The sequence below is a fragment of the Mastomys coucha genome, chromosome X (genome assembly GCF_008632895.1).
Source record: "Mastomys coucha isolate ucsf_1 chromosome X, UCSF_Mcou_1, whole genome shotgun sequence".
NCBI classification, from domain to species: Eukaryota; Metazoa; Chordata; class Mammalia; order Rodentia; family Muridae; genus Mastomys; species Mastomys coucha.
This window is the reverse complement of record NC_045030.1, coordinates 156,386,485-156,400,595: the sequence shown is the minus strand read 5'-3', so window position 1 is coordinate 156,400,595 and position 14,111 is coordinate 156,386,485. Positions and strand designations below refer to the sequence as shown.

At 42.5% G+C, this 14,111-nt stretch overlaps 1 protein-coding gene across 1 annotated transcript in view; it reads right to left on the bottom strand.

The window, feature by feature from the left end:
* The window catches only part of Ctps2 (CTP synthase 2), a 122,242-nt gene that overhangs the window by 24,565 nt on the left and 83,566 nt on the right, over window positions 1-14,111 (bottom strand). The window contains 2 exon segments of the mRNA XM_031384074.1: window positions 5,509-5,605; window positions 9,056-9,111. Coding sequence (XP_031239934.1) covers window positions 5,509-5,605; window positions 9,056-9,111 — 153 coding nt within the window.

The following is a 14,111-nucleotide window of genomic DNA, read 5'->3' as shown; positions in this document are numbered from 1 at the left end:
ACTTAGGAAGCTGAGGCAGAAGGCTTATCTCAAAGTGGAAGTCAGACTGGGCTATATGGTGCATTTTAAGACTGTTTGAGCTATGGGATGATACCCTGTGTCTCAAGAAAACAAAATTAATCAATAATAACCACCACAAAATAGACTCTAAGCAGAAGGACCCAATGGAAATACAGAAAACTAACATGTATTCAAGGTGCAAGCAGAAGGCTACAACCTGAGTCATTGTCCACCTCCCAATGCCTAGGTTCAATGGCCCTAGACATATTACTTAACCTCTCTACACTCCAGCCTCCTGTACAGAAGGGAATTAACATCCATCAACCACTTTGTGAGGCACATATATAGAGTTCCTAGCAGGGGCTTCAGGGCTAAGCATCTAGTGACCATGCTAAAGGTCCAGGTAACAGGCTACTACGTTCAATATCAGGTCTCCTCTAGGTTTGGGATTTCCCCTCCCCTTCCTTTTTGGGTTCTTGAAGTACTCAAACAGATTATGGATAGAGAAAAAAGTTGACAAGCTGTAAAGAAAGTCTGAAATTTAAAGCACATAGGTTGGAAAGACACATTCCCCAACATCATTCTAACCCTTTTGTGTGTGTATTTGTGCTAGTTTATTTGTTTGAGTCAAGACCTCTTTGTATAGAGCTGGCTGGCTTGGGACTCACCATGTAGACTAGGTTAGCCTTGCACTCACAGATCTGGCTGCCTCTGCCCGCTAAGTGCTGGGATTAAAGGTATAAGCCACAATGCTTGCCTATTAATTTTTATGTCAATGAGATCTCCTTATGTAACCCTGGCTGGCCTGGAGCCTACTGTGTAACTCAGACAAGCTTCAAATTTGCAATGATCCTCCTGTTCAACCTCCCAAATCCTGGGATTACAGGCAAGCACCACTATACCCAGGTCAGGCTACCCTTTTGGAGTATCTAACATGAACTTCACATCCAACGAATTAGGGTGGTTTCTCCAGCAAATTAGTATGACTGAAAAGCCAGAGCCTTGTCCTGCTTAGGAAGTAGGAGAGCTAGAAGAACCTAGAGGCAGGGAGGAACTTGAGGACAAGACAGACTTGAAGCCATCATGCACTGAGGCTAAGGTGGCAGGGACTGGGAGGGTAATCCCAAACACTTTCTTTCCATTAGTAGAATCACTTGACAAGTGATTAAAAGTTGAGGATGTGAAGGAGAGGAAAAGCTTAATAGTTCAACATCAAGCCTGGTGACCTAGGAGAGTGGTCCTTGATCAAGTACATTTGCCAGTGTCTACAGATGGTTTTTTTGTTGTTGTTTTGTTTAGTTGGTTTATTGGATGATTGGTTGGTTGGTTTTGGTTTGGCATGGTTTTTAAGAAAAGGTCTCTTGTAGCCCAGGTAGACCCCAATACACCTAAGAAGGTCCTTGAACTCCTGATCCTCTTGCCTCTCTACCTTCTAAGTACTGGGGTCACAAACATGCTCCATCATACCTGGTACTGAGGCACCATAGATGGAGCCCAGGACTTTGTGCATGCTGGACAAACACTCTCCCAGGAAGACAGACCTTTTCTCCCTAACTCTATAAAGCTATTTTTGACATGCTAAAACTAAGGGGTAGGGAGAACCAGGTCTGCTGCTAGTATCCACTGACCTGAGGCCAGGGGTGCTGACAAATACCATACAGAACACATGACAGATCAACAATAAATGATGAATTTCTCCCAAATGTCAATGGCAGAGAGAGTAAGAAACTCTGAGGAGAGGAGACTGTACAGTAACAAAAATCATCTTGAGGAAGAGTTTCGAGAGCTTTTAAACGTAGTTTGACATAAGATGAACATGCCAAGAGAACATCCAGACAAACAAACAGATCAAGAAGAAACTCCCCAAGTGTTCAAGTTTGTCAAATGAAGTGTGATCTAGACTGGGGTTTGCAAATATTTCTATAAAGAGTTGAATAATAAATACTTTAAGCATTCCAGGCCATGATGCCTCTTTCCTAACTACTCATCTCTTACTGTAACATAAAAAGCTGTGTCAGAAGCAAGGTCACTCTGACCATCCCTGCCTCTGTATGCGTGAGCCAGCATAAAATCTGGAGTTACCTTGCCTGAGAGTAGGTCATAATACCCTCTTGCGTGACAGGCAATGGTAGCCCACGCCTGTGACTCCAGCATATGGTAGGTGGGGCCAAGGAGGATCAGGAGTCGAAGGCAAGCTTCAGCTAGGTACTGAGTTGAAGAAGCCAAGCCTGGGATACATGAGACTGTCTCAGAAAAGCAAAAACAAAACCAACATCGGAAAAAGAAACCCTCATTCCAGAAGGATTCTGCCCTCCATCTTTGGGGGAAGAATGCTGTAGAGAGAGACCAAGAAGAATCTGGACAGTCTATTACACCTTTTGCCTTATCACAATTCCACAGAATTGCCTATTCCTCTTCAAATTTAAATTAAAAGTGTTTTCCCTGGATCTTTGGGTCTTCATTTCTGAAGGCCCCTGTGTTAGTAACATGAAACTAACTAAATAGACTTGTAACTCTTTGTGATAGCTAATCTTGTCAACCTGACACAACTGAGAAAAGGAAGCTTCAGTTGAAGAACTGAATCCGAGAGGCCTGTGGTCAAGTCTGTGGAACATGTTCTTGATCACTGATAGAAAAGGCCCAGCACTTGTGAGCAGCAGCATCCCTTCCTCCAGGAGGCATAGTAGGTCTGGGATGTATAAGAAAGGTAGCTGGATGTAAGCTTAGGAGCAAGCCAGCAAGCAACATATCTCCATGGTTTTTGCTTCAAGTTCCTGCCTTGAGTTCTTGCTTAGCTTCCCTTGATGGATTGTAACTTGTAAAATGAAATGAGTCCTTTCTTTCCTCCCTAAGTTACTTTGGTCAGCATTTAGCTTATTAATGTGTAAGAGTGGCCCACATGGTAGAGTGTTAGAGAGAGGGGGGAGGGGGAGAGGCAGAGGGAGAGGGAGAAGGAGGGAGAGAGAGAGAAGGAGAGGGAGAGAGGGGGGAGAGGGAGAGGGAGAGGGAGAAGGAGAGAGAAAGAAAGTGTGTGTGTGTCTTTAGTTTTTTTAAAGCAGGGTCTCTCTGTGTAGCCCTGGCTCTCCTGGAATTCACTCTGTAGACCAGGTTGGCCTGGAACTCAGAGATCTGCATTGGTTGGGGCAGCATGAAAGCTGAAGATCTGAAAGTGTAGTGGAGAGAAGATGAAGCTTGGTGCCATGTGGTGGAGTTGGTATTCTGGAAGAGGAGCCAGGGAAGGCCACTGATGAGGGTGCAACCCCAGCTGCAGTGGAGACCTCAGATTACTGGAGATTCTGGGACTTTGGAGCAACAGCCAAGGACAGTGGCAGGTGTGGAATGAAGCCCGCCAGGATGAACAACACAATTGGTGTGCTGCAGGCTGCAGAGCCAGAGACCTGGGACTACCAAATCCCTGGGATCTCAGAAGATCAAGAATGAGTCCTAGATTGTGGACATGGAACTTTTTTAAAGACTTTGGTTTTGCTTTGATCTGATGGGACCTGTGTCCTGGTTCTCTCTTCAAATAAGAAAGTATATAATCTGTTTGTTTTTAATTTTACAAGAACCTACAGTTAAGAAGCTTTGGATTTTTAAAGAGATACTGGACTTTTAAAGCCTAAAAATTGTTCAACACTGATACTTTAAAAACTAGACTGGTGTACTATTGTGATACCAACACAAGATCTTAGGACAAGAAAGGAAGTTATGGTTTAACAGTAATGTGTTTGAGTGTCACTTTGACAAGGGATAGAGTTGTGACAGCTAATCTTAGTTGTCAACTTGATACTGGGAAAAGGGATTCTCAGTTGAAGAACTGCCTCCATCAGTGGAAAGGTCTCTGGAGCATTTTCTTGACTGCTAATTGATGTTACAGGGACAGGCTATTGTAGACAGTATCATCCCTAGGCAGGTGGTCCTGGACTCAATAAGAAAGCTACCTGGAAATGAACCTCAAAACAAGCCAATTCACAACATACCTCTGTGGTTTTACTTCAAGCTCCTGCCTGGGCTTCCCTTGATGATGGATTATATCCTGTAGGATGAAATAACTCTTTCCTTCCCGTGTTGTTTTGGTCATAGTGGTATATCACAACAGAAACACTAACTAGATCCTGGTTTTCTTTTATCTATTTGCTTCTTTTCTTCCAGAGTGGAGGACTGAACCAAGGGCCTCCAAGCCAAATTCTCATCCCTCACTTTTCTCTTATTAATCTTGTATCATAGGAATGCCAGCTGTGACCTTTATGATGAGAGAGGAAAAGGTCACACCTTTCCACCCCTACACCAATCTCTAATAAGACTATTCATGAACATAGAAACTCAAATGACATATAATTACAGAATTTATTTCTCATGTCATAAATATTTTTTTAAATTTTTTAATCATTTGAAAAGGTAGACAAAGTATTAGTTCAATACACACACACACACACACACACAAATGAGCAGACTGAAGCTGACCCCTGGCTAAGATAAAAAGCTAAGACAAGCTAGGTCCTCAGGCATACTATGTTCTTGCAGGGCTGAATGAATGTGAAGACTGCTTGCTGCCTTATGCCTTGTCAGTAACAAATGTGTGCTTTTGGGCCTATGCTTTCAGGATCTTCTAGCTCAACCATAAACAATTTCTGTGCTACTTATTTATTTCATGTAACCAAGTCATGCCTCAGACTCACTACAAGCCCAGGCTTGCCTTTAAATCAAAGCGATCCTCCTAAATCAAAACTTTCCAAGTCCTGGGATTACAGGTATGAGCCAGCACACCAGGCTCCCTTCTGTGCTCTTCCTCAATAGGAGTCTAGTCCTTTGTGTTTCGCTTGTTTGTTTTAAGGCAGGGTCTCATATAGCCTAGGGTATCCACAGTATGTAACCTTGAACTTCTGCTCTCCAGCCAGGATTACTTTACAGGACTGTGCCACCATGCCCAGGTTACATTGTGCTGGGGACCAAACATAGGGATTTGTGCATGGGAGGCAACCATTCAACCAACTGAGCTACATCTCCAGACCCTTGTTTGGTCTTACAAAAAACTCTAAGTACAGTGATTAGTGTCTAGAAATTCAATGACTAACCCAAGGTTGCACTTGAAGTACAAGCAGTAAAAAGAGTCAGGAGACGATCTGGGCCCCTCATACAATAGACATCCACAATGACCACCAAGAACAAGGGGAAGAGCAAGAAGAGAGCCAGTGGACAATGAGTTGTGTGCTTTCTGCAGACATTTAGCTTAGAGCTGACACAGGATACAGATAGGGGAAATGGCAAAGACGCCTACTACTTGTACAGCTGGTAGACATGGGAAAATGCAGTTATTGATCTAAGTTCAAAGTAGCAGGTCTCAAAGTGATATGCAATGTGTTTCCCATACATTCTAAAGTTCTGTATGTACTTCAAATGATCAAGGAATTGGGGGAGGGAACAATGAACTAGATCCCAAATTAGTCTGTATTGACAAAAAGGTGCTAGGTAATCATGAAGCTTTATAGAAACAAAGAACCCACTTACTTGTCAACTCAATAATTTCCATCCTCTTCCCATCTACATCCTCACCGACAAAACAAAGGTCTTCATTCTCAAATTGGTTGATCAGGTTAGGGTTCACCTGGAAATGCGAGAAATTCAGGCCTTTGAACTACTGAGCAATTAAAAATAATAATCAGCTTATAAAGAGGCCCTGCATCAGTTGGTGGATTTTTCCACTGCGTTGATCCTCTACTTAATTTCTACATTCAACATCCCAAATCTAATTTTAAACTCATGATGAACCTGAAATATTAAAGTCTAATTCAAATAACATGAACCTGGAAGATTCATGCTGATAGGACTCAAAACAAAGGACTATGGCAATGCAAGTATTCTGAATCAGAACTGTGATATCAGCTACTTATAGACATCCTGTATTTACTGCTTTCCCAATTTAAGCACCCTAACAATCTGTGATGGCTAATCTTTGTCATTTTTGACTAGATTTAGAATCATCTAGGAGACATACTTCTGGGCATGTAACACGGGCATTTCCAAAGAGTTAACTGACTAAGGAGGGAAGATATACCCTGATGTAAGCAATCCCCCATCCCATGGCTAGAGTTCTGGACTGAATAAAAAGAAAAAAAGGATAAAAATCAACTGAATATCAGTATTCCCCCATCCATCCCTCCACTCTTCTTTCCCGTCTGCCTCCCTCCTTCCTAAGCCCTGGAAAAATGGTATCAGCTACCTCATACTCCCCCATCTCGACTTCCTTAAAGTGATGGCCTGTATCTCCGTAAATGGTGAACCAAAATAAATCCTTCATGTTCTTTATGTCTATATTTTACAAAGCAACAAGAAAGTAACATACACTATTTCCAAATTCTTATAATTTTTACATGTGTATTTGTATAATGTGCATGTATACAAACATGTTTGCATGTGTATGGGTACACATGGGTAATATGCCTGCATGTGCACATGTGGGTGCATGCATGTGGAAACCAGAGGTCGATGCCAGGTGTCTTCTTAGATAGCCAACTGAGGTGGCAATAGGGTCTCCTATGAACCTGGAGTTTGCCAAGCTTGCCCAATGGACCCTGTCTTAGCCTTCTGGGTGCTAGGATTATAGGCAGTCGATCACATTTGCCCAGCATTTATGTAGATGCTGGGAATCTATATTCTAGTCCTTACATTTGTAGGGCAAGCACTTTACCCTCTGAGCCATCTCTCCAAGCCCCCAAATCACAAATTTGATTGAGGACTGAAATTCTTCTTTCCTTTGGTCTTGGGCCTCTTATCTGTCCCACTCCATAAGCTGACTCCAATTGGTCAAGCCAAATACAATAAACCCACTATTGTTGTTTGAATAAAAGCCCCATAGGCTCATGTGATGGCTAGTCTTAATTGTCAAGTTGAGTATATCTGGGATGAACTACAATCTAGAAATGAAGCACATGCCGGTGATCCAGATGTTGATGCTAAAAGACACAGGCTTTGGATCCATATGTTGATTTGAGATGACACAGGCTTTTGATCTGGATCTTGAGGCATGGTGGCATAGGCTCAGGTAAGGTGGTACTTAATGCTTTTAATCCCAGGAGACAGAGGCAAGCAAATCTCTGAGTTCAAGGCCAGCCTGGGATAGAGCAAGTTCCATGTAAAGAACAACTTAGATCCAGGCCTGGTGGTACACACTTTAATCTGGGCTATACCTTTTGCTGGAGACCTACATAAGAACAATGGAAGAGGGAAGGCTTCCTTCTCCTCTGTCTGCTTGTACTTGCTTGCCAGTACATCTGTTGGAACCTACTTCAGGATTCCAGCTCATACAGAAGACCTGCTGAAATACCTAGCCTTTGGGACCAAGCAACTACTCGATTCTTGAACATCCCATTCACAGCTGCCCATCGTTGGGTTAGTTGGAGTGCAGACTCTCTAAGTCATTCCAATAATTTCCTTTAATATATAGAAACAGTCTATAAGTGACTTTAAGAGAACCCTGATTAAAGTAGCTCAGATATTTTGAATGCTTAGTCATTAAGGAATGGTACTATTTGAGAAGGATTAATGGGTGTGGCCTTGTTGGAGGAAGTGTGTCACTGTGGGGTGGACAGGCCAGCAGCTCTTTCTCTCAGCTTATGTATCAGGATGTAGATTTCAGCTATTGCTCCAGATCTATGTGTGCAGTCATGCTCCATACTATGATGATGACTAAAACCTCTTAAAACTGTTAGCGAGTCGGCCAATAAAATGCTTTGTTTTATAAGAGTTGCTTTGGTCATGCTGTCTCTTCATGGCAATAGAACAGTGATTAAGACACCCATTCTTCTTGGCTGATATTGTGCAAACTCAGGTTTAAGACCTCCAATGTTCGGCACTGGTGATGGCAAAAATTTCACAGGCTGACAGATAATTAAAGTTGACCCAGTTAAGGCTGGGGATGTAACTCAGTTGGTAGAATGCTTGCCTACCATGCATGAAACTAGTTCAGTCTCCAGAACCACATAAAATTGGGCATGGTACCACGTGCCTGTTATCTTAGCACTGAGGAGGTAGAGGTTGGAGGATCAGGAATTTAAGGCATTCTCAGGTATGTATGGAGTTCAAAATCAACTTGGGATACATGAAACTCTGTCTCAAAATATTTTTCAACTGGTGGCATAAGCCTTTAATCTCAGTACCTGGGAGTCAGGGGCAAAGAGATCTCTGAATTTAAGGCCAGCCTAGTCTACAAAGGCATTCCAGGCCAGCGAGAGATACATAGTGAGATCCTATCTCAAAACAAAACCAACAGACAATTTATTTTTAGAAAAGTGACCTAATCAGAGTGAAGAAAAATTACATGCTTCAGTTGCCGCTGACAACCACCTCACAATAATGAGAGAGACCACTCTGGGCAAACCAGACACACAGAAAAGGGAGGTTGAGAGAACCATGGAAACAACAAGAGGCCTGGTTGTACCATATTTCAAGTCTACCTATGATCTGAGCTAATAAATGTCCTTATTGTTCAAATTGGTTTGAATAAACAAGAAGAGAGTCCTATCTTCAAAGCCAAACACATCAAGGTCGACTAAGTAACTATCATGACCATACACAGTTCCAGATGCCATGTCTGTTGCAATCTCAGCAGTTAACTCCTTTGAGTCATGGGACACTAAACCTTGAGCTCAATGTGAATTTCAGAAGAGGCTCCTGAAAGCTACAATCCACCATACAAGATCCAGACACTCATTCCAGTGCCAGAAGCATTTGGCTCCTGTTGGATGCTATCTATCTTTCTCAAAGCTAAGAAACAAGCGACAGAGGTTAAGGAGGAATGGTGAGCTTGTTTTGGTTTAGGGTAGTCTTTCTGCCATGCCTGTCTAGATGCATTCAGGCTCTATGATACTGTGCCATCATCTACTCTTTCATCACAATAGCTTCCTTTGATTATTTTGCCTGCATGCTAGAGAAATTTTAGCAGCCTTCCTTACAGATATTATGAGCTGGGAACTTTTCCCAAAGGGCCCACTTACAATTGCTGGTATTCATTGCACCAGGTATCCACATCCCTCAGTAATTCAGATGAAAGGCATACCTCATAGCGATGTCGGTGTCTTTCTTCTATGTAAGGAACATCACCATAAAGCTTCTCTGTGAAATATAAGAATAGAATTAGCACTGAGTGATAAACCTTAGAAGCACACCCATGGCAAGAATGTAGAGAAAGCTCTGTGATCTCTAACAGAGGCATAGAGAAGACCAGACTCCAAGAACAATCTAGATTTTCTTGTCTTCTGGTAGAAAACCCTGTAGCAATTCTCTAGTCCAGCCTACCCAGTACTAAGATTATAAGGAACCACCATGCCCAGCTCTTTACGTGATGCTGAGGATCTGAACGCAGGTTCTCATGCTCTCGTAGTACCCACTGAGCCATCTCCACAGCATGTATGCCCAACTTTTATGGGGTGCTGGGGAATCAAACCCAGGGCTTTCTGCATACAAAAGAAGCACTATGCCAACTGAGTCATGTCCCCAGAGGCACCTGCATACTTTCTTACCCTACTGCCCACATTTCTGCATATTCTGCCCTAAAAATATACTTTGACCCTAAGATGTGACTTCTGAACAATGAGTATAGCTCACTGGTAGAATGTTTGGGTAGTAGAGTGCTAGCCTTGCATGCACTAGATCCTGAGTTTGGGCTGGGGAGATGGCACGGCACATGCAAGCATCTATATCAAAAGCCTGGCAACCCAGGTACAGTTCCCAGAACCCATGTGAAAAGCCAAATGTGGTGCATCTCTGTAATGCCATTATTCCTACAGCAAGGCTGAGGGTAGAAACATGAGAACCGACTGGATGCTTTCCAGCCAGCTAGCCTCAAGTACACAGCACAGCTAAGGAAACAAGACAGGCCTGCCTCAACGAACTCAGAGGCCAGAGTGGACTCAGACATTCTCTGATAGCCATATATGCTCTGTGTCATACATGTGCACACACACACACACACAAATCATATATAAACACACACGTAGGCACATATGTACCTACATATACAAACATACACACATGCAGACAATCATATATAAATATACACATGCCATGGCACATATATACCTACATACACATACAATCATATATAAACACACACATGCTACAGCACATACATACCAACATACACAAACATATACAGACACAATCATATATAAATATACACATGCTATGGCACATATACATGCACCTACATACATAAACATAAACACACACACACTCACAAACCACAACTCTCAGAGATTCTAGTACTACCAGAGGTTTGAGGTGGGGCTGAAATAAAGATGAAGATTTGACCTCAAAGATGTTCACTGCTGCATTAACAGACAGCAGATAGAAACAAGCAGAACATCAGGATGAGAAGAGCGGTGGATTAAATAAGAGCACCTCATTTCCCTGTGCTTCTTACCCAGGAGTATGTATCTGCAAATCAGGCAAGAAGGCACTTAAACAGCCATGTAGCTGCACCACTGCAGCTCAGAGCAGCGCCTTTAGCAACACCCTGGGCACAATAGCTACAAAATGGATGCTCAGTGGCCACAGGATCATATGGACAGAGCCAGCTCCATCAGCCAGCTCCACTCAATGCGGTCACAATAGTGGAACACACTAAGAAAACAGTGACTATCCCCACAGCAACAGCCCTCATGGTGCAGACCCCAGCACGCATCCAAGGGACAAAAAGTGCTGCAGTCAATGTCAAATTCTACAGAATCAGGAGCCAGGCTCCATTCAGTAGACTGGGTGGCTATTGAATTCTCAAAGACATCATGAACCTGGAATAGGAAGTCTCAACTGAGAACGACCAAATTAATGCCTTGTGACTTCATTTAAGCTTTTTGACTCAGAACAACTACATGCCAATTACATGCCTCTGTGTGCGTGGTGACCACAGTCACGCTTCTATCTGCAATTTTGCCCATACAGACAGTGAGTGTGGTGATGAAATGAATAATAGTGACTAGTTCAGATGTTTTTAGAGAAGTGGGGAGAGTTGGGGCAAAAAGCACCTTTGAGAGAGCTCCATCTGAGGTTACTGCCAAAGGGTGGGGTCATTCGGAATCACCTTTGTACTACTGATTCATAAAAACTAAAGACAAATGCGAAACAGCACAGTGATACACAGCTGGAAAGCATAGAGGCATTATTATCAACTGGGTGAACTTCAGAAACTGCATGGTTTATCTAGCTTAAGGCACACTGAATTTGCTAAGGTGTCTCTTTCACAGGTGATAAGGAGGATGAGAGAGGAGGAGAGAGATACTCTAAAGCCAGACTGAATGGCTTTAAATCCCTCTACACCATTTAAGAAATATGTGCTTTGGGTAAATGACTTAGTCTCAATGCCTCAGTTTTCCCCATCTGTGAAATGGGAATTATAATAATCTTACTTTGTAGGGTCAATATGAGGATTAAATAAGTTGAAGTATTAGAAGAGTAAGGAAATCAAATATATAACTGTTATTGCCATTTCTAGCTAATGAAATAGGGACAGAAAAAAAGGATATAGATTGTAAGTGCTATGTGGCAGAAGACAAAATAGGAAGCTGTCTGATTCTTAAGACCAACATTTAGGGTACAGCAGGTAATAATAGGTTTGTGCTGAATAAATGAGACATGCATATATAGTGTGTATAGTGTATGATGAGACATTTGTTGGAAATTTTGGTATTGATTTACTTAATTTGTTGGTACTGAGGAATAAGCCCAGGCCCTTGCATACACTACAGAAGTGCTCTATCATTGACAGCTACACTGCCAGTCTTACCTTTTTTTTTAAATGTCTTCATTCTGAGACAAGGTCTCACAAAATTCCCTACACTGGCCTTGCTTTGTAGCCCATGCAGGCTTTGAACTTGTGATTCTCTTGTCTCAGCTTCTGGAGTAGCTGGAATTACTGGTCTGAGCCACCACATCCAGCTGTTTGGGATTTTTCTTTGATGCATTTAAAAATCTTTCTCGATTGCTTACAAACCTACTAGAAATAAATTCAGAAAAAGCAACCCATGGTGATACTGTTATAGTTCTGTACTAAGGGGCTAGTTCTGTACTTAGGGGCTAGTGAAATGGCTCAGCAGTTAAGAGCACTCATACACATAAAATTAAATTTTAAAACACTGATACCAGAAATCATACTCAAAGTCTCACGACGTGAGCTGAATTAGGACAACAACAATGAACATGTCAAACAAAGGGGAAAAGTCCATGAAGCCTCAACCCTATAAAGAAACATAGACAACTGAGGATGGTTGGGAGTATGAAGAACACAGCAATTGCTTGTCTAGTGTCAGCCAGCCCTGAAAACATATATACAAGCAACATTATACACATTCAACAGGTTATATTTATTACCCTGTCACATAAAATCCACTTGCTTTTCCACCATTTTGTTCCTCCCTGCCCACTCCAGACCCCAACCTTAGCATCTTGATCTCCAATAAACCTTTCTCCCCACGGAATGATCCAGTTGAGTAGTTTTACTGTGCCCTCACTGATACTTGCCAGGCAAGCACTTTCCCAAATAAGATATTGCTCAAGCCCTCTGGCCAATATTGATTTAGCACTTGCACACAAAGATACTTGCTGCTTCTCCTTCTCTTTACCCTTTCCCTTTCCCTTCCCCTTCTTCCTCCTCCTCCTCTTCCTTCTCTTCCTCTTCTTGTTCAAGATAGAGAACTTATTTCAAGGCTATTCAAAGCAAAAGGGGCTTTGGATTTTACTGTCTACAATTCAGCCATTCCACATCACATTGGAGGTCCAGAGTTGGCTCAGTGGCTTTCTAACAAATGACCTGAATGACAAAGATTCTGTTCTATGTAAAATGGTCATTTGGTCCTAGGGTGCGACAAGAATAGCTGAAATGCTGCACAGAGTGTCTTCACTCCTGACACTATACCCAATCAGGAGCTAAGTATGGTAGCATATGCCTACAACTCCAGCCCCTTGAAGGTAAAGACAGGACGGAGAATTCTGGACAAGCCTGGGCTACATAGTGAAAGGCAGCCTCAAAAACCCAAGGGCTAGGGTGTACCTCAAAAAGGACACTTGTCTTGTACACACAAGATTCTTTACCTCCAACACCACAAAAAAAGAAAACGAAAGTATAGAATCAGGGCCTGCTTCCAGTTTTCTCCTTTCCTTGCGACTTTTGGGCTTGAATGTCATTTCCATTTTTATGAAACAATTCAGTAATTTTCAATATCTAACAGGTTCCCTTTCCCTAATTTTATATTTTTGCAGTCATATTTTATGTTAATTTTATGTATCTTTTAAATTCTATTTTATGTGTACTGGTGTTTTGCCTGTACATATAGCAGGCCTTTAAGTGCATACCATATGAGTACCTGGGGCCAAAGGATACCAGAACATCATCTGAGCCCCTGAAACTAGAGTTACAGGTGGCTGTGAGCCACCTTGTGGGTGCTTGGCAATCTAACCCATGTCCTCTGGGAAAGCAGCCAGTGTCTTAACCACCCAGCCAACTCTCCATCTCCCATACAACTTAGTATATCTAGTTTCCAAGGTTCAACCATCACAATTCAAATGTCACCCCTGCTTTTAACCCTACATTGCAGTGCTTTGTTCTCTGTCGTGGAATTTGCTTGTTGGGTGCTAAGGATAGGGTCATGTGCACGTTAGGCGAGCATTCTACAACTGACTTATACCCCACCCCAGCCTCTTTATCTAAGAGAAAGAAGACAAGAGTAGAGGAAAGAAAGAGAACCTGTAAGCCACAAAGGTTATGTGTTCCCCTTTTCTCAAGCCAGTCTGACCCCTACCTGACCCCTGTGCTGAGGTTCACCAGGGTCTCATACATGATTGGCAAGCAGGCCACCAGGGAGCCACACCCCCAGCGCAGCTGATTACAATTCTTTATTGTTGTTTCTTTTTTTGTTCTCGAGACAGGGTCTTAACTATAGCCGTGGTAGGCCTGAAATTTGTGGTGGATATTCTGTGTCTGGCTTCTAAGTGCCAACAGCAAAGACATGCACCACCCAGGATCTATTTGTTGCTGTGGGTTTCTTATTTTCTTGAGACCAGCTCAAATTCACTATGCCTTGAAGTCCTGATTTTCTTGCTTCTAACTCCTGAGAGCTGAG